This window comes from Pituophis catenifer, unplaced genomic scaffold (assembly GCF_029215685.1).
Source record: "Pituophis catenifer annectens isolate HBS135680 unplaced genomic scaffold, rPitCat1.0.hap2 SCAF_2, whole genome shotgun sequence".
NCBI classification, from domain to species: domain Eukaryota; kingdom Metazoa; phylum Chordata; class Lepidosauria; order Squamata; family Colubridae; genus Pituophis; species Pituophis catenifer.
The window spans coordinates 98,356,051-98,377,828 of record NW_027256882.1 but is presented as its reverse complement, the minus strand read 5'-3'; the positions used below and the strand labels follow the sequence as shown (position 1 = coordinate 98,377,828).

The window sequence follows — 21,778 nt, the reverse complement described above, 5'->3', positions numbered from 1 at the left end:
GTTCATCAGAATAGAGGGTATTAGGATAAAACAGTTCATACTGTGGATATGGAGGTCTACAAATTACTAGGAGAAATAGTTTGCCACCTGGGAAGTTTGCAGATGAAGCATTGCTTCTTGCTTGGAAAAATAAAAGTTAGAAAACTCAAATTTTACAGAGAAAACTGCTTTCTTACCTCCAGCTCCAGTGTATGACACCACTCAACCCAAAGACAAATGGATGGAGGCTAGAGTGAATCCAGTATTCCATACTTAGTTTTTGGCAAAATTCTAGCATGTATGCCATACAAGACTCTAATTCATTTCTTTTTAAGATGCTAAAGCCTTTGTAGTAGTTTTGTTCCAACAGAGTAATACAGCAAATCTCTGCAAATTCCTCTATTCACTAGGAATAGCTTAGTTTGTTAATATTTTTCCTTTATTTTATTCTGATTTTTTAAATTTTCATTAGGATTTAGCTTCCATAATTTAAGATAAGGGGGGGAGTAAGAACTGAAAATATGGCCATCTTATTCCTTAACTGCAGCTAAATGGAGATTGGCCAGATTCATGGGTTAAGCTATTAATGAAAAGTTAGTCTGAAATCACAGAAACAGAGAACTCCTATCCTTTATCCATATTTGTGCTTACTCTGCCATTGCATAAACAAAATGCTAAACTGAATAAATTGTTCACTTGATCTAACAGGTTTCTTGAAATGTGTTATGCATGTCTCTCATCCTCTCCATCCCATCTCAGCTAATGCTAATATTTGGATATTTGGATCAGAAGCATAGATTTAGAACACAGTCAAGAGTGTCCAGTTTTTCCATTTTGCCAATCATCTACAACCCAAAAAAGAAAAGACTAAAAAAAGTTTCTGGAGGAAGGTGTGTGTGGCCTGTTTATCTATAGTTGATTTAACTATGGTGTACTCAATTAGCAAAATTTAATGGATCACAAAATCAACAATCATAAATGGACCACCAGGCTGTTTTAAAAAAATGCTCATCTAAAGTGATGTTTACTTTGCAGGGTGATGTGTTACCTTAAATATATATGTTGACATAATATAAATCACTGTCAGGTTTTTTATTTATTTTTTCAGTTAAAGATGTAATGATCCACAAAATTTTGGAAAATTTAAAAACTACACAAGAGGACAACACTAAGCACAGACATCACAGAAACAAAACTAATAATGTGTAAATATAAGATAGGCTTAAGATACAGAAGGATCCTGACAGACCTGAACATTGGACCCCATTTAACAAAATAAAATTCAATGCTGATTAAAGGTTCTACATTTAGACAAGAAATACGAAGTACACAGGTATAGAATATGTGATACCTGGCTCAATAGTAGTAATTGCAAGTGGGATCTTGGAATCCTAATGACAATCACTTAAATATGAGCCAGCAGTGTGCTGCAGCTGCTAAAAAAAGCCATTGCAGTTCTAGGCTGCATTAACAGATAGAATCAAGATCACATGAAGTATTAATATCACTTTATAATGCCTTGGTAAGACCACACTTACTGCATCCAGTTTTGATCATCATGGTGTGAAAAAAAATGCTGAAACACTAGGAAGAGTTCAGAGAAGAGAAGAGCAACAAAGATGATTAAGGGGCTGGAGGATAAAATATATAAAGAATGGTTGCTGGAATTGGATATGTCTAGTTTATTGAAAAGGACATGAAAGCAATGTTCCAATAACTAAGATGCTGCCACAAAGAGGGGGTCAACTATTCTCCAAAGTACCTGAAAGCAGGACAAGAAGCAATGGATGGAAACTAATCAAGGAGAGAAGCAACCTATAATTAAGAAATTTCCTGACAGAACAATTAATCAGTGGAAAGATTTTCCTCCAGAAGTTGTGGGTACTCCAACACTGGAGGTTTTAAAGAAGAGATTGGACAACCATTTGATGGGGTTGGACTAGAAGACCTCCAAGGTCCCTTCCAACTATTATTATATTGGAGAATTTCTGATACCAGAATGTATTCATATTCAGCCTTTCACAACATATTTTTAAAAATAAAGATATGTTTGAATTACTTTAATGTAACTAGAAGACAAAATATTGTTTCAATGGTTTTCCAAGATTTTTTCTTGCTACATTAATTTGAAGATAACTGTCAAGATTGGCATGTTTGTGCAATATACTAACTTCTGTTTACTTGAGCCATTAAATTAACTCAATTGCCTAACTCCTCACAATTTACTGAACCAGGAATTAACCATGTTGCACCATGAAAATAGTATTGGATTTTCTTCCATTGCTGAAGTTTCACATTATCAGTTGAAAATTCTTAGAAACACATAAGCTATTGAAAAAGGGGAATGTTGTACATTTTTCAAAAGGTTTGTTCCAGTAAGTGAGCCGTTTTCAGCATTAGCAGACTTATTAATGGACTTTTAACTTGCTTTCCTTACCAGAGGCATATCAGTTGTATGAACTGGCAAAAAAACAGTGTTCTTTACATTAATTTACAATCTTATTTTGTTCAGCTTCTCACAGAAATATCTATGTGCTTTTAGCATTCCTGCCTATATGATATGTAGTATGATATGTAGCTTTGAAGTGTCAATACAAGTGTATATGTTAGAAAAGTGGATTCTAGGAACATAAGTTGATGGTATAGTTGATATACCCAAATATTGAGTACAATGTTCAGTGCTGAACTTCCTAAGGCAGTATCAATGGCTACTCTATATAGTGTCATTTTTTCATGTGTGCAAAGGAATGAAATACCGTATTTTCCGGCGTATAAGATGACTTTTTAACACAGGAAAATCATCTCAAAAGTCGGGGGTCGTCTTATATGCCAGGTACCCGAATCTGAGTTGCTGGCGCTGACCGATGATCAGGAGCGCCAACAACATTGAGGGGAAGCTGTGCCGATCTCAAGGCTGCATGCTGCTGAATGCTGGAACCAGCTGGTTGCTGCGCGGAGCTTCCCCCAGGCATCCAGGGGGATATTACCGACCCTCCGACTTCCCCAGACCGGTGGGGCTCGCCATCAGTGGGGGTCATCTGGGGAAGTCAGAGCATCGGTAATATCCCCCTGGATGCCTGGGGGAAGCTCCACTCAGCAACCAGCTGGTTCCAGCATTCAGCAGCATGCAGCCTTGACTAGATCGGCACAGCTTCCCCTCAATGTTGTCAGCGCTCCCGTAGCATCATCGGTCAGCGCCAGCAACTCAGATTCGGGAAGCTGTGCCGATCTAGTCAAGGCTGCATGCTGCTGAATGCTGGAACCAGCTGGTTGCTGCGCGGAGCTTCCCCCAGGCACCCAGGGGAATATTACCGACGCTCTGACTTCCCCAGACCGGTGGGGCTCGCCATCAGTGGGGGTCAGCTGGGGAAGTCAGAGCGTCGGTAATATCCCCCTGGATGCCTGGGGGAAGCTCCGCTCAGCAACCAGCTGGTTCCAGCATTCAGCAGCATGCAGCCTTGACTAGATCGGCACAGCTTCCCCTCAATGTTGTCAGCGCTCCCGTAGCATCATCGGTCAGCGCCAGCAACTCAGATTCGGGAAGCTGTGCCGATCTAGTCAAGGCTGCATGCTGCTGAATGCTGGAACCAGCTGGTTGCTGCGCGGAGCTTCCCCCAGGCATCCAGGGGAATATTACTGACGCTCTGACTTCCCCAGACCGGTGGGGCTCGCCATCAGTGGGGGTCAGCTGGGGAAGTCAGAGCGTCGGTAATATCCCCCTGGATGCCTGGGGGAAGCTCCGCTCAGCAACCAGCTGGTTCCAGCATTCAGCAGCATGCAGGCTTGACTAGATCGGCACAGCTTCCCCTCAATGTTGTCAGCGCTCCCATAGCATCATCGGTCAGCGCCAGCAACTCAGATTCGGGAAGCTGTGCCGATCTAGTCAAGGCTGCATGCTGCTGAATGCTGGAACCAGCTGGTTGCTGCGCGGAGCTTCCCCCAGGCATCCAGGGGAATATTACTGACGCTCCGACTTCCCCAGACCGGTGGGGCTCGCCATCAGTGGGGGTCAGCTGGGGAAGTCAGAGCGTCGGTAATATCCCCCTGGATGCCTGGGGGAAGCTCCGCTCAGCAACCAGCTGGTTCCAGCATTCAGCAGCATGCAGCCTTGACTAGATCGGCACAGCTTCCCGAATCTGAGTTGCTGGCGCTGACTGATGACGCTATGGGAGCGCCAACAACATTGAGGGGAAGCTGTGCCGATCTCAAGGCTGCATGCTGCTGAATGCTGGAACCAGCTGGTTGCTGCGCGGAGCTTCCCCCAGGCATCCAGGGGGATATTACCGACCCTCCGACTTCCCCAGACCGGTGGGGCTCGCCATCAGTAGGGGTCAGCTGGGGAAGTCGGAGCGTCGGTAATAACCCCCTGGATGCCTGGAGGAAGCTCCGCTCAGCAACCAGCTGGGTCCAGCATTCAGCGGCATGCAGCCTTGACTAGATCGGCACAGCTTCCTGTCAATGTTATCGGCACTCCCGTAGCGTCATCAGTCAGCGCCAGCAACTCAGATTCATGAAGCTGTGCCGATCTCGTCAAGGCTGCATGGGTGAGGGCTACAAAATAGCCCTCTTGCCACTACACCTAGCGTAGCCCATTACCTTGACAGGCAGATGTGCAGCCTGGCTCATAGGTATCTCTACAGTACAGCAACAATACATACAGTACAGCAACAGTACATACAGTACAGTATACAAATAGCTAACAGTCAAGACCCCATCATGGCTCCACCAGCAAGAAGAAAGAAATATGAAGCCAGTTTTAAACTTAAAGTTGTAAACTTTGCCATGGAACATAATAACTGTGCTGCTGCAAGACAATATGGAGTAACAGAAAAGATGGTTCGGGACTGGAAAGCAAATGTAAAAGCATTAAAGAGTATGCCAAGGGGTAAGTGTGCATTAAGAAGAGGCACCCCACATTGGCCAGAACTCGAAAAACATGTAGCAGACATGGTGAATGAGCATCGCCAAAACGGTTATGTAGTGACACGAAATAAAATACGTTTGTTTGCACTTCAGTGGGCCAAATCTAACCCAGATCACAGCAACAGATTTAAGGCCACTGTATCCTGGTGTACTAGATTCTTGGAAAGGCATAATTTGGTACTGAGGCAAAAGACAAAAATTGCACAAAAATTACCTGCAGATCTTGATGCCAAAGTAAATAGTTTCCATCAATATGTAATAAAACAGCGCAATAAACATGGCTATGCGTTAAGTAGTATCGGAAATATGGATGACACTCCAATGAATTTTGATATGATTAGAAATAAAACTGTCCATCCAAAAGGTGAAAAAACAATTTTAATTAAAACAACAGGACATGAGAAGTCCAGTTTTACAGTGGTACTAGCATGCACAGCTGATGGCTCCAAACTGAGACCAATGATTATTTTTAAAAGAAAAACAATGCCGAAACTCAAGTTCCCTGTTGGTTGTTTTGTACATGTGAATGAAAAAGGCTGGATGGATGAAGAAGGGGTAAAGCTATGGCTTGATAATGTATGGAGCAGGCGACCAGGTGGACTTATTCAAAAATGTAGTCTACTGGTGTGGGATATGTTCAGGGTTCATTTAACTCCCAGCACCAAGCAAAGGCTTGCAAGAATAAACACAGATGCGGCAGTTATTCCTGCAGGATTGACATCGTTGGTACAGCCACTGGATGTGTGCCTAAACAAGCCATTTAAAGATCGCATTCGAGAACAGTGGAATGAGTGGATGATTAGCGGTGAAGTCATTCACAAAAGGAGGAAACATGCGTGCTCCACAGTTGGATGTTTTGTGCAAGTTTGTCATAAAAGCCTGGAATGATATTGATGCAGAAACAGTAATCAAGTCTTTCAAGAAGTGTGGCATATCAAATTCATTAGATGGTATGGAGGACAACTACTTGTGGCAAGATGAAGAGGAAGCCAAAGCTGAGACCACACCATCTGATACGGAATTAGATCCATATGATGACTGCCTTACAAATGTATCACAAGATGTCATTGATGTACTTATGATATCAGATGATGAACAGGAGGATTTTGAAGGCTTTTAAAGGGAAACTGTCCCGCCAGCAAAACCTGTAAAAATAGCTTGCAGTTATGATGGGCGTTGCTGACTCGCCAGGGACTTGCCCGGCACTGGCTCTCTATTGTTTGTTATCTTCCTCCTATCATCATCAGTTCCAGTTTGGTTGACAGCTTAGAAAACAAACAGCATGGCAGCTCCCATGGGTTTATTGTTTTATCCTTCCTTTCAGCTTTAGAGTGAATTAGGAAAAGTTTAATCCAATTGCACTGTTTTATGTTTACATGTTTGATGACAAACAGCCTTATGTTTATAAGTGACAGTTTTCCTGCTAAGTACCTGCATGTCATAAGCATTTGAATTAAAATTACCATATTGAAATCAAATCTGATGTTTTTTAATTTTTATTTGGTGTGCGTTGGAAGAGGGGTAATCTTATACGGCGAGTATAGCCCAAACCCTATATTTTAACAGGAAAAGTAGGGGGTCGTCTTATACGCCCAGTCGTCTTATATGCCGGAAAATACGGTAATGGCTCTATATAACATAGGGGGAGGGAGCTGCCTTGCGCCTTTCACAAAACAGCTTCCTGCTAATGCCTTGTCAGTGTATTTATGTACAGTATGTATATCATTTTCTCTGTCTTTATTCTCCCTGTATCTGGATTTTTCTCCTCCCATTTATTTCCTTCCTCTTTTTGTTCTCTTCTTCTCTTTGCATCCTCTCTCCTTGATTTTCCTCTCTCTCTACAATATCTGTCTAGCATAGTGTCTCCCAACCTTGACAATTTTAAGATATGTGGACTTCAACTCCCATTACTTTCCAGTCATTCTTAATTCGGCCAGCCAATTAAAAAACCAAAATCGTAAAGTACAAAAACAAGAAATAAAACTATACTAGCAGAAGAGCCACATTAGACTACGTTAGCCAAAAAGCAGAAGCTTTTGTGCACTGCAGCTCACTTCTACCACGTTATCTACTTAATGAAGTAAGCAGCAGCTCACAAACACTTATGGGTTTTAATAAATGTGTCAATTTGAAAAGATTCTACCAGATTGCTGATATTTCTACTGAACGATGTATGCTTCTTCGGTATTTAAATATCACAAACTTTAGCAGCAGGTTTTGCAGATCCAAAAATATCTCACAGTGTCATTATGGCAGCTCTTTACAAATTAGGTGAAAGTGTAGAAGAATTCAGATGGTGCTTTTTGAGCTTTATATTCAAACTTTCCAGCATTGTAATATCTCTGTTATAGTCATGGGCTAGAGAAAAGTTGGAGAAAACATGCAGATAGTTCAGTGAGCACTGCTGCTTATCTAATTGAGAAAGGAACAGAACCTGTAAAATTGTCAGCAAAAGATAAGCTTAGCATATGAACATACTTTTTTATCAGCAAGAACATTTTCAACAAAATATTACATAAACTCTAAGATGAAATAACCAGAGAAAAGCAGAACGATCACAAAGAAGGAAGCAAGAAGCTCACTGGGTGCATTGGAGTAAAGAACTAAATATATTTTACTGACTTGGACTTCAATTCACTTTATATACAGTATATTTTATTATAAAAGCTATTGCCTTATTATTTAGCACATAAGTGGAAAGTTAAGATCCTCCTTTTTGTTCTCCAGAACCAACTCATCAGTCATCTTTGTCAACTTAGCCACGCTTAAATCCTAGAACGACAAATAAAGCAGCCATGAATTTTCATGCAAATTGATTCAAGCCAAGCAACAACCACAAAAGTGACTTAATACCTTTCCACTAAAGTCAGGAAGGTCTGGTTGGGAATTTAGTTAATTTCTGTATATTCTGTATAAACATTACTCACCCTTCCCCCCCTTCCCCATCTAGGTAGTCCTCAACTTATGACAAAGTTAAGCCCAAAATGTGTTACTAAGCGAGGCATTTGTTAAGAGTTTAACCTTATTTTATGACCTTTCTTGCTGCAGTTAGATGAACCATTGCAGTTTTTAAATGAATAACACGGTTGTTAAGTGCATCTGGCTTCCCCATTGACTTTGCTTTCAGAATGTCACAAGAGTTGACCCCATGACCCTATGACAATGCAACCATCATAAATATAAACCAGTTGCCAAGCATTCGAATTTTGATAATGTGACCATGGGGATGTTGCAATAGTCAAAAGTCACTTTTTCAGTGCCATTGTAAATTCAGTCACTAAGCAAGTGACTGAAATAAGTCGAGGACTAATTGCAGAAGCTTCCTTTGAATCTTCCTGTGCAGATAATACCACATAACTGCTAGAATCAGGTTTATGTAAACTGGCTATAGTAATAAATGCTTGCATAAGTTACAGCCAGCTTATCAAGTCAGAAAAGAAAACAAGATATACAGTATATTGTCTGTGTATATACACACACACACACACACACACACACACACACACATACTGGGAATTCAGCTGAAGAAACATCTTCATTTGTATACATATCAATATGCTTGATTACAGTACACTTATCAGTACATGATATTGATGTTGAGCCTCATGTTTAATCTCCAGGACCCTGAATTAAAAGAAATCAGGTCACAGTTAATAAACAAGATTGTCTTTGTGCCAAAGAACCTGGCACAAAGCCACTGGCCGTAAGAGTGGACAATGCCAGTTTCCATGGACAAATGGAGACTTTAATTTGGTCTGGTCAAGTTATCTATGCACAAGCACGTAACTAGCAAGCCGCAGTGCAGAGGGGGAATAGGCAGGACATTGTTGCATTTTCTTCAAGTCTGCTGCTCTAATTGCATTGCTGTCTGATAGCAGATACTGGGTTCTTAGGAAGAGAAAGGTGACAGTCACACAACGGAACAGCTGACTTCTAGAAGTGGCCCATGAAGCAATTTGCTAGGTGGCACTGCCAGCCTCTGCTGTTAGCCTATCGTAGACCATTTATGTATATCTGCTACGAAATAAGAAAAAAAAAACAGTGGAATTGGTATCCTGAAAGCCATGCTGGAGAGTTGCTTCTGGGACAGGTGGTCACATCAGAAGCAAAGACTATTCAAGAAGCAATTGCTGCTGATTGTGAGTCCAGTCATCATCAGAACTGAATATATATAGACAGTTTTCCTCTCCCCCCAAAACCTCAATGAGTTGAAATACAGTAAACACAATCAAAGCCATTGCAAAATTATTTTTTTGCTAGATTGTATTAAGTGTCTAGATATCAGTACTTCAGAAACACAATTAGGTCTTATATCTAAGCTGTTCATCAAAGCATCAGCACCTTATTATTTGACTCTCATATTTGAATGCAAAGCAGTCATGTCCAGTTTTTTTCCTACTGAGTGTAGTTCTGCTCTGGTCTCTATCAGCATGTCCATAAGCAGTTCAAGCTGTAGCTACAAGTAATTGTTCTCTTCCAGTAAGGCTTTGTTTGCTTTCTTCAAGGCCTTGTTGCGGGATTGCTTCTCTGGAGGGGAATAAATGTAATAAAGGCATCTGTTGGGGGATGCTCTCATTTTGCCACTCACCATTATGGAAAACAAATTTTGTTTTCTTCAGCCTAGCACAGGGGTCAGCAACCTGTGGCTCTAGAACCACATGTGGCTCTTTCACCCCTCTGCTGCAGCTCCCTGTCACTCAAAATATGTGTCATAACTACCAATGCGCCGGCATGTGATTTATTGAGCTTTTCTACCCCGGTAGGCCAACCATGGATAAATCCAAGAAAAGTTTCAGAAGAAAACAGAACGTTTAATTCAACTACATATGCTAGTTTTGTGGCCGCTCAGGAAATAGTCAGGCAAGGGAAGGGTTTTGTGGCTCCCGGTGTTTTCTTTTCTGTGGGAAACGGGTCCAAATGGCTCTGAGTGTTTAAGGTTGCAGATCTCTGGCCTAACACATTGATGACCATAGTGATAGTTAATCCTTTTATGTGAAAAATTACAGAAGAATTTTATATAGAACAAGTTTAATAATCACACTTTCTTACGGTAATAAAAGGCTATGTGCATTTAGAATCAGAGGCATAATTGGTGCTATTAAAGAAATGTAAAACCACAATCTTTCAACTGCAACTGCACTTTCTTGTTTTTTTCTTTTGAAGACGTTTCGCTTCTCATCCAAGAAACTTCAGCTCTGACAGGATAGTGGGGAATAAAATGATTTATATTCCTTGCAGACAGCTGGTCATTTGCATTCTTTTAGAGGGGTGTTGAAGCACTTGGAGGTTTATCTGTGTCCTCAGGGTCACCTGAGTAGTGCTCAAGTGACCCTTTCAGTAGTGCCTGAAAAAGCACCTTTGGGACAACCATGACCTAGATGACTAAGAATCTCTACAGACTGTCACCCAACATAATGCAATTTAAAAAGGGGAAAGAGAATACTTCACACTTTTACAGCATCTGAAAGGGAAAACTCCACACAAAAGGAAAGGTTTATTGTACGGTTTAGCCAGAACGAGAAGACAGAAAACTTACCACAGAAAAATCTTTGCATTTCATCTGCAGAGCAGAACCAGGGCAATCCCTGCACTTTAATGACATAATTCTCAACATAATCCTCAACGCCTTCAGTATTTGAGATCTTTCTAGAAATGAGTATGGCTTCAGTTTCGCTTTCTGTTGCTAGGGGTAACAGAAACATGGCCACATTGAATGGAGCAGAAATTTCAGAACTCCCCCCTACTCCTGTCTTCCTGTTTGCCCTTGTTTTTCCAACGTCTATCCCAAATACATATGGTGACCCAAATCCTGGTCCAGGACACCGGAAATGGTTTAAAGTGTCACTTCACCTCTCCAAACACAGAAAGCCAAGCAGCTGTAGAAGTACATGCTGCGTTCTTAGGAAATGGTAACGAACTCAGCCGGACCTTATTTCTGCTTTCACCTCACATATACAATTGAGGTGAAAAACAGATTAGAACTATTGGACACTGCTGAGAGGACACCTGATGAACAGTGGCAGGAAATTCAATCGACCATTATTGGAATTGCAGGAGAACACGTACCATACAAGAAGCCAGAGAAAAAGTACAAGTGGCTCCCAGATGAGACCAGCAAAATAGCTGAGCAAAGAAAAACAGCCAAGGCAGCTTGGCAAACGGAAAGAAGCAAGACTGAATGCAGCTTTCCAGAGGAAAGCAAGGAAGGACAATGAAGTTTATTGGGACGAGCAATGTAAACAGCTTGAAGTGGACTATAGGTAGTCCTCGACTTACAACAGTTCATTAAGTGATCATTCAAAGTTACAACAGTACTGAAAAAAGTGACTCATGAGCATTTTTCACACTTATGATCACCCACTGCAGCATCCCCATGTTCACATGATTTACATTTGGATGCTTGACAACTGACTCACATTTATGACGGTTTTGCAGTGTTCCAGAATTATGTGATCCCCTTTTGTGACAAGCAAAATCAATGGGAAAACCAGATTCACTTAACAACTGTATTACGAATTTAAGAACTGTAGTAATTCACTTAAAAATGTGGTGAGAAAAGTTGTAAAATGGGGCAAAAGTCACTTAACACATTTCTCACTACGCAACACAAATTGTGGGTTCAATTGTGATCATAAGTTGAGGACTACCTGTAGATGAAGGATCAATCTCAGGAATGCATTTATGCAAGTCAAAAAGATCCAAACACCATTTATTGCTTTTATAGGCATTATTAAAAACAAGCAAGGGAACTGTTCAACCAACAAGGCATCAAGAGCAAATGGCAAGAATATACAAAAGAGCTATACGCAGGTAGCAAAGGGGCCCAGCCTCAAGATGATGAGGAAATAGAAGTAGAAATAGAATCAGCCATCATTGAGGAAGAGTTCATATGAGCAAGTTTCTACTTAAAATTATACAACAAAAAGTCTACCGCTAACCATCAAGAGAATTACCAGATGTTCAAGCCAGCTTCCGAAGGGATCATGGCAAATCTGTGCTGGATTATGGGAAAATCTTGTAAATATCACAGGATCATTTACATGTGCTTCATCGACTAAACAAAAACCTTCAATTGTGTTGATCATGAGAAGCCATGGATAGTCCTACAAGATCTGGGGGGGACCAGCATATCTGGTCATGTTGGTACAATCACTGTATACAAATCAGGAAGCCACTGTGCGAACACCATATGGAGACACCAATTGGTTTAAGGTAGAGAAAAGAGTGTGACAAGGTTTCATTCTCTCCCCTTTCTTGTTCAATCTTTATGCCAAAATGATCATGAGGAAATTAGATCTTGAAGAATCAAACATTAGGGTTAAGATTGGAGGAAGAAATAGCAACAATAGAAGAAGAAGGCCTAGAACATCTGATCAAGAAAATCAAAGAAGAAAATGAGAATTTTGGTCTTTTTCTGAACATCAAAAAGACCAAGCTCATCACCACTACAACCAATAGAAAAATCAAAATAGATATTGATGGTGAAGTTACAGAATGCGTGGGCATATTCACTTTCTTCCTAGCATTGCAGATCGCTCAAGGCGGTGAATGCAGCAGAAATAAAGCATTAGATTGCACTGGGTCACACAGCAATGATGAACATGAGCCAAATATTGAAAAGCAAGGACATCAACCTTGGAACAAAACATAGGTTAATCCACTGTATTGTATTCCCCATAGTTACCTATGGTTGTGAAAGTTCGACCTTAAAAAAGCTGTGGTCCTGGAAAAGGCTCCTATGTATTTCTCAGAAAGGAAAGGTGACTAACAAGCAAGTACTGGAGTGCATAACATCACTCCAGTATAACTGGAAGGCAAAAACCACAAAACTGCATCTCACCTATTTTGGCCATGTCATGGAGGAATTCTCTGGAGAGAATTTCCTTGGAAAAGTTAGCAGTAAAAGGAAACCAGGCCACCAAAGAACACAGTGACTGGACACTATCAAAGCTGACACGGACCACAACAACTCAAAGAAGTACTTGCAACCCTGAAAGATGTGGGGAGATCTAGCTCATAGAATCACAGAGTTTGAATGGATAATCAATCAGACAGAATAGACCTGGAAGGAACTGTAGGAAGTTAGCACCCACCCCTTTCCTAGAAGAATGAAATATTTTAGGAAATATTAAAAAGGCAGAATATATTTCCCTGGATGAGAAATGGAGAAACATGTTTTAAAGACACAGCAGCTCCCACTTTCCTGCCTCCTCCCCCTTTTGTCAATGGGCCAGAGGCAGAAACCCAATACTTTGTCAAAGGACCATCATCTGCAACACAATAGGACCCATCTAGCAACAGAAACTCACCACATGGCACCTAGGAAGATTACATCAGCCAGCAAGGCTAGCTAAGACCCCCACCCCCTGGGAGTCTGATAACCAATCGGGATACTCTTTCTGGGCCCCAGGAAGTTCAAAGCCAGAGAGAGCATATAACCCAGGGACTCGCTGCATCTTGGCCCCTTTTTTCTGTTCAGGAACTCAAACTATGTGATCCTGTCACCATTAAACCATCTTTCCAAGCAGTCTCCATGTTTCCAGTGTCTTTTTCCCCCACTTGGAACTCAACCCAGAAGGATAATTCTTCTAAGAGAACCTTGGAGGTCTTCTAGTAGTCCACACCCCTACTCAAGCAGGAGACCCTATCATTTCAAACAAGTGACTGACCAGTCTCTTAATTATGTGATTATGAAAAATGTGATTATGATATCATAATCATCTCAAAAAACATGTTTCTACTGTTCCTAGTAACTTGAAGAGATGGATCCCAAATTCAGAAGTCCTTCCTAGGATCAACAAATACTAAACTGCATAGTGGCTGAAAATGGAACAGAAAACAGACAACAGGTAAACTCCCATAGTGCACCTGTGTTCTGAAGATTGTTTCTTCTCTTCCCCACCCCCCTCCATCTTTACGTGCCACCCCACCTTACAGCATAAATCTTAAGTGGATTTTACTTCTGAAAGAAGGCCCTACTGAATGTAATTCGAAATAAAGCTTCCCGGAATTAAACTAGAGTCGCCTCCACCTTATTGTAGCATATACCCATTCCTGCAATCATCATCGTTCCCACTGGTGCAATCTCCCCATCCAGGAAAAACCATTCCCACAGCTCTTGAGGACAAAGCCCGCCAAGTTTTTATCCTGCTCCCGAAACTCAGATTTTGTCCTCTCTGTGTGTCAAAAAAGACACACATACATGATGATCTTTCATCAAAGCTGCATTTAGGCTTTTTTTTCTTTTTAGCCCATTTAGTCCAACTACAATCGTAAAAATAAGCAACTAGGTTCACATGCAACTGAAGACACGAACGGATCCATGAAATCATACACAAACGTTTTAGACTTTCAGAAGACGCTCAAAAGGCAAAAGAGCACTTTTATCCCATATGTAGAAAACTAATTTAAGCAGACCTTTTATCCTCCGGATAAAATGTACTCAGAAATTACACAGGACGGGGAAAAATAGCGGCTCTACAAAGCTTCACTTCGAGAAATAGGCAGCGACTTGAAGCTTACTCAAATCTGAATTCAAGATCCGATTACCGGTAGACGTCATAAAGCGGGAACAGAAAGCAAAATGTTATCAGTAGCCAAAACAAAAGAGGAAGGTTTGGCTGCCCTGTCTTGGATTGGCCGAGTAGAAGCGGGATTTTTGAACGGAGAATCATTGCGGTTCTGCTGAGTCAAGTGGGATGCTAAAACAATACCCGGAAGCTATGAAGCTGTTAAATCAAGGGGCCGCTACCGGGAAAGGCTCGGTTTTGACTGCCGGAGTTACCCACTCCAACCTCCGAAACCTGCCCCCGCGCTCACCGAGCGTCCACGCAGCTGCTCTCCGCCTCTACAAGTAACTTGTTTCCCCTTGTAGGCTTGTGACATCAGATTAAATAACCCCTCCCCACGCCCGTCCTCTGCAGCTAACCAATCGCCTGGTTACAAAGGCACCATTTCCACCCACTTTCCTTTTAAATCCCAGAGTCTTTGTATTTGGGCGCTGGAATACAAGAGGAGGAGAATGAATAGTTATGTGGTTACCATTTTCCAAAAAAAAAAAACAAACAAACAAAAGGAAATAAATCAGATCTAGGAAACTACAGACCAATCAGCTTGATATCAATACTTGGGAAGATCCTGGAAAAGATGATCAACAGATCTGTGAACGCCTAAAAGTAAGCAAAGTTATAACCAGCTTGCCACCTGGGAAATTTGAAGATGAAGCACTGTTGTCTGTTTCTTCTTGCTTAGAAAAGTAGAAGTTAGGAAACCCAAGTTTTTCAGAGAAAGCTGCTCTCTTACAGTCAACTCCAATTTATGATACCACTCAACCCAAAGGCGGATGGAGGCCAGAGTGAATTTGCTTTTTTATTTTATTCTGAATTTTTTAATTTTCATTTGGATTTAGCTTCTGTAATTTAAGATAAGGAGGGAAAGGAAGAACTGAAAATATGATCACCTTATTCCTTAACTGCAGCTAAATGGAGATTGGCTAAATTCATGGGTTAAGCTATTAATGACAATTTTGAATGTGTTTGTTGTTTGAAATCACAGGCAGCAGAGAGCTGTTATCCTCTTGTTCATATTTGCGAACCTTCCTAAATGTGCCTTACTTTGCCTTTGTATAAACAAAATGCTGAACTGAATAAATTGTTCACTTGATCTAGCAGGTTTCTTGAAGTATGTGTTTCTCATCCCCTCCAATCCCTGTTACCTATGCTAATGATACTTGGGTACTTCTAGCCTTGGATCAGAAGCACAGTATCATGCTCTAGACTAGAGCCGAATTTGAGATTAGTTCAGGTATCTACATTTGCAGGATACAAATGTAATCAAGAGTGTCAGGTTTTTCCATTTTGCCAACCATTCATCTACAACCCCAAAAAAGAAGAGTTCAAGAGAAGTATCTGGAGTTAGGTGCATGTGATTTGTTTATCCAAAATTAATTTAAATATGGTGTACTCAATTAGCCAAATTTAATGGTTCACAAAATCAGCAGAATCATAAACAGGCTGAATATTTACAAAATGCTCATCTTAAATGCATTTGTTGACATAACAATATAAATCACTCTGTCAGAGACAGCTTTTTTTCAATTAAACATGTAATGATCAACAAAATATTGGAAATTTTAAAAACTGCACAAGAGCACAACATTGAAAACACAAATATTAAGAACAGAAAACAGGAGACACACACATATACATATAGTACATATAAACAATGGAAGTCCAGCTGAAGAGACATCTGCATTTGCATATAGTATGTTACTATACTTGATTACAGTACACTAAAGTACATCTCTACAGTACATGATGTTGATGATGAACCTCATGTTTAATCTCCAGCACCTTGATTTAAAAGAATCAGCCACAGGTAATAAGATTGCCTTTTCTGCCAAAGAACCTGGGAAGCCATTGGCCATAAGGGTGGACAATGCCAGTTTCCATGGACAAATGGGGACTCTAATTTGGTCAAGTTATCTATGCACAAGCAGGTAACTAGCAAGCCGCAGTGCAGAAGGGAATAAGTGGGACATTGTTGCATTTTCTTCAAGTCTGCTGCTCTAATTGCATTGCTATCTGATAGCAGATACTGGATTCTTAGGAAGAGAAAGGTGACAGTCACACAACGGAACAGATGACTTCTAGCAGTGGCCCATGAAGCAGTTTGCTAGGTGACACTGCCAGCCTCTGCTGTTAGCCTATTGTAGACCCTGGAAAATTCCCATTTATATCTGCTAGGAAATAAGAGCAGAAACAGTGGATTCAGTATTCTGAAAGTCATGCTGGAGAGTTGCTTCTGGGACAGGTGGTCACATCAGAAGCAAAGACTATTCAAGAAGCAATTGCTGCTGATTTTGAGTCCAGCCATCATCAGATCTGAATATATAAAGGCAGGATTTCCTTGCTCCCCAACACCTCAATGAGTCAAAACAAAAACACACTAAACACAATCAAAACCATTACAAAATTATTTTTTGCAAGATTGTATTAAGGGTCTGGACGCCAGTACTTCAGAAATACAATTGTTTTAGGTCTTATATCTAAGCTGTTTATTAAGCTCGAAGCATAAGCACCTTGTTATTTGACTTTTTCGTATTTGAATGCCAAGTAGTAGTGTCCAGCTTTTTTTCTACTAAATGTAGTCGTGCTGTGGTCTCCGTCAGCATGTCCATAAGCAGCTCAAGCTGCAGCTTCAAGTAATTGTTCTCTTCCAGTAAGGATTTGTTTGCTTTCTTCAGGGCCTTGTTGGGTGATTCCTTATCTGGAGAGGGGAATAACTGTAATAAGGGCATCTGTTGGGGGATATTCTCATTTTTCCACTCACCATTGTGGAAGACAAATTTTGATTTGTTCAGCTGAGCACATGGATAGTCATAGTCCATTCCAAGTTCAGCTTGTCGAGTTTTGTAGTCCAATAAATAAAAGGTGGATAATGAAGTTGCTTGGCGAAGTGTTGGCCTTCTTGGATAGAATTTACGAGAAAAATGATCAGCCCAGTAATCACGTACATCTTGTAGAATGTTAGAAATGGTTTCCATGACAAGGAGAATTAGAGATGGAGGATACCAGTAAGAATCCTAGAGAAGAAAGTTCTGGAATAGAAAACCAACATGTCCAATGTTAAAGAGAAGACTGGGATATTATATAGCTTTATTAGATCAGAAATGAAGTTGGCTAGATGTATAATTTCATAATTTCTTTATTTAAAATGCTGCTTACCTTTTCCCATAGTGGTTTATAAATTTGGAAGCATGCAATATATAACACGGTATTATATTTTTAAAAGTCAGTCAGATTCATCCAAGCCATCTATTTTTAAAAGCCCAGGTAAAAAGAAAAATGCATGCTGAAACCAGGATATAAAAAGGAAATATATCATCTAAAAAGAAGTCAAGAAGGAATATATGTCTTTTTAAAGCTATACTATAGATGCTAAGCAAGAATTCCTAAATGTGACCTTCCCAATGATATTAAATTGCATCTCCCAACACTCCTCAATATTGGCCAAATCTGCTAGAAGATGTGGTTTAACCATGCATTCATTTGCTATTGGTGGACAAGATTCTGATTAGATAACAGTTATGTATTTTCAGTTTGCTGCCAGATGATATGAGCAGTCAATTTCAAAGCCTTCTTGTTGCTGTCCTTGTTGGGTTGGAAAGCCTCTAAATAGTCAATAAAATGAAAGCTGTCTTTTGACAGCCTTTCAATCACAGAACTAGTTTTGTTCTTAGTAAACATTCTGTTTAAAAGAATGGTGGAAATAATTTCTGCAAGCTTCTCCGGGAACAGTTTCATAGTGGGGATGCCAAACCAAGGAGAACTGTCACCTTGTCTCACACTGTACAGAAACCGTCAAAAAGGCCACTCATGATCTGACAGGATTGTGTAGAAAAAATAAGTCTTCAGATTACTGAAATAACAAAAAGATCCCTTATAGTAATATACATAGGGTAATGTTTTCATTGTGATCATCCTGATTTAATGTTGGATGAAGTGACAACATGATGGGATTTGAGGCAAGAGCCTTTTCTATCATCATACCCACCCTTTAGAACATCATTCCCCCAATTTAATACCATTTGCTTAATTTATATTCTCCCAGAAGTACTCTATTAAAAATAAGAATTTTCTATATTTATTTGTTTGTTTGTTTATGAAGTTTATTGGCCCTGCCTATTTCTGTTTTTTTTTTTTTAATTAAAAGCATAAACAACTATCTAAAGACTCTAAATGGAATACAAAACTTAGTTTCAGGTCAATGGTTCCCAGAACGAGAATGACTATTAAAACCTTATGGACCATACCTTCTCCTGTATCTGTTATTTCGTCTATCAGTGTTATTGTGATTGCTCATACTAAGAACTGTTTTTCTGTTTTCAGTAACTGAAAACTGTTTCAGTAACTGAAAATTTCCTTGTCGTACTATTAATATCCTATTCTTTTCCTTGTCCCAAGCTCTATTTGAGTATAATAGCAGCATGACAATAATTATACCATAATTGTTTCAGCAAATCATAGGATATTGAAACATGAATAAGAGGTGTACCTTTGGTGTCCTTCAGATCTGTTGAACTATAGCTTAAGAAGGGTCATGATGATGGAAATTCTAGGAGTTATAGTCCACATCTGCATCAGGTAGAGAAAATTGTCCTGGTCAATAGCTTCTAAATGAGAGAAAGAAAAATGAGTTTGACCTGGATGTGTAGCCATTAGTCTCAATATTCCAGAAACCTGATTGCTTGCTTTATTCTTCTCTTCTTTCCCTTTTTCCAGTATTTTAAAGTTTAAATCATAACATTAACTATTGGTCTTGGTGATCCTTGGCACAAGTAGAAGAATAGATCATCTTTCTCAAAGAGTTGCCTCACAAGGAACTTTGAAATGATCTATCACAATGCTATCACAATGAATAGTTAGATGGGCCCTCCCTTCCCCCTGTATGGTCTTCTGGAAAGAAGAGGACTGCACTTTTCTGGATATAAGCAGTTACCCTGGTTATTAATACTGAAGTATTAATAACTGTAGTAGTCTAATATGTAGTCCCAGGCTGTTGTTGAGGGCTTTGGAAGAAAGCATATGGAGACAGATTGTAGACAGTACTAGCCATTAAAATAGGCAAAATGTTCTTCCTGTTCTCAGAAAGCTATGCTCACCAAATAGTATTTTGTTGTAGCTGTTCAAGTTCTTGTTTCAGCTAAAACCTCAGACATAAACAGGTTTGGCAAGAGAGATAAACTATTCCTTTTGAGTGTATTCACATACGTATATACACTCTCACTGAAATTATGCCTCACATCATATTGTTAACTTACCTAATGTCACTATGTGACTTGCAATGTCTCACAATTGCTGTTCTTGTTTTATCCAATCATGTTTTTGCATGCAATAAATACTTAAATGAAGATGGTTTTGTTTTATGACTGTCAAATGACACTTCAGTGTTTAGCTGGTTACATTAATTGGTATTAATTAACCCACTGCATACAATTAGTATTGTGCAAGTTGATACAAGTTTCATGTGTCAAGTGCACATACCAAATGGCCTATTAACAAAGAACATGTTTATAAGTTAAACAATTTTACCTCCTATTTCAGCTTCTTCCCAAAAAAACTTACTTTTATTGAGACTTTGAAGTCATTAATATAAACTGTACTCATGTATGCTTTACTGAACCTCAATGTACTACATTAATACAATTTCCTGGTTTCACACAGCACACTGTGCAAAATTAAACAATACATTTTAGCCAAGTATATTGGATGAACCGAGTCTTACAGTACAGTAGTAACTTTCATACAGGTACCACTGTTCAAAATATGTTGAGAATTCACTGTTCAGAACTGCAATACAGGAATGACAATTATATTGAAACTTAAATATGTATAAAATAAGCACAGTGACTATTTACAAATTCTGCTGATGATTGCACAATCCGGAGTAGTTTATCTAGGGTTTCAAATAGAGAAGGGACTTAATTCAATTGCCATTTGTAAACTGCTAATTCTGAAATATATAATTAGAATGTACTTGTGAAATACACATTTTGCCTGTTAATGCTATTAAAATTGTTTTTGGTAGTAAGACAAGTCTAGTAAGTTGAAAAATAATCAAATATCACTTTGCAGTACATAATAAGAGATAAATTTGTTTTGAAGTCCAGTGACGTATCCAGACTTATCTACGGTATGTAGCAGATCCACTTCTAGACCCCTTGAAATTTGCCTACTGTGCAAATAGATCAGCAGATGATGCTGTTAACATGGCACTGTACTACATCTTACAATATTTTGAATCCCAAAGGACCTATGCAAAGGTTCTTTTTGTAGATTTCCACTTGGCATTCAATATCATCATTCCAGAAATTCTTCTCTCCAAACTGACTCACCTACCTGTGCCTGAAAACACTTGTAGGTGAATTATCTATCTATTAGAAACTTGAGCCTGTCTAAGTAAGACACATACAGGGTCTATAAAATTATGAAAATTTAGAAAATATTAAAACAGGAAGCATATATAAAAGTCTAAGAATCTAAAAGAAGGGTAGGAGCATTAGTTAGGTAGGCATAAAGGTAAAGGTAAAGGTTTCCCTCGCACATATGTGCTAGTCGTTCCCAACTCTAGGGGGCGGTGCTCATCTCCGTTACAAAGCTGAAGAACCAGCGCTGTCCAAAGACGTCTCCGTGGCCGGCATGACTAAACGGCAAAGGCGCACGGAACGCTGTTACCTTCCCACCAAAGGTAGTCCCTATTTTTCTACTTGCATTTTTTATGTGCTTTCGAACTACTAGGTTGGCAGAAGCTGGGACAAGTAACGGGAGCTCACCCTGTTATGCAGCACTAGGGATTCGAACTGCTGAACTGCCGACCTTTCAATCGACAAGCTCAATGTCTTAGCCACTGAGCCACCGTGTCCCATTAGGTTGGCATAGGGGAGCATAAAGGGAAAGACTATATATAATTAAATACAGTTTAATAATATGTGAACTAGGTGCTTAAGTCTTGTTTATGTACAGGTCATCATTCAATAAATTTTGAATACTGCAGCATAGAATCTGACATATGTTGTAGCAATGTTGGTATCTGAAACGAGTAGGGAGATGTAGGATTATCCTATATGCCATGACTATATATGAAGTAATTATACTGCAAAACCATTTCTGAAGGGTTGAGAAATATCCTTAAAGATATAGGCAGCTTTTTCAGTCTATATCAAAAAGCAACTTTCCTCATAAGGAATTGCAACATACTGCATTAGACTGAAATAATGGAAAACACCATCAGTCTACAGATATAAATTAAATTATCTCAGGAAAGCCTCTAAGGAGCTCACAGCTGTGGACTGTACTACAATTTATGAGTCTGCTAA

The 21,778-nt window shown here is 39.7% G+C and overlaps 1 protein-coding gene across 1 annotated transcript; it reads right to left on the bottom strand.

Annotated features, from left to right (window-relative positions):
* Positions 1-16,960: 16,960 nt before the first annotated feature.
* On the bottom strand, positions 16,961-17,446 carry CBY3 (chibby family member 3). Its single transcript, XM_070934394.1, has one exon. It carries the CDS (start codon positions 17,444-17,446, stop codon positions 16,961-16,963), a length of 486 nt encoding a protein of 161 aa, XP_070790495.1.
* Positions 17,447-21,778: the final 4,332 nt, after the last annotated feature.

Excerpts from the sequence above, each read along its gene's own strand:
- CBY3 (XM_070934394.1), bottom strand. The coding sequence starts at position 17,446 with ATGGAAACCATTTCTAACATTCTACAAGATGTACGTGATTACTGGGCT.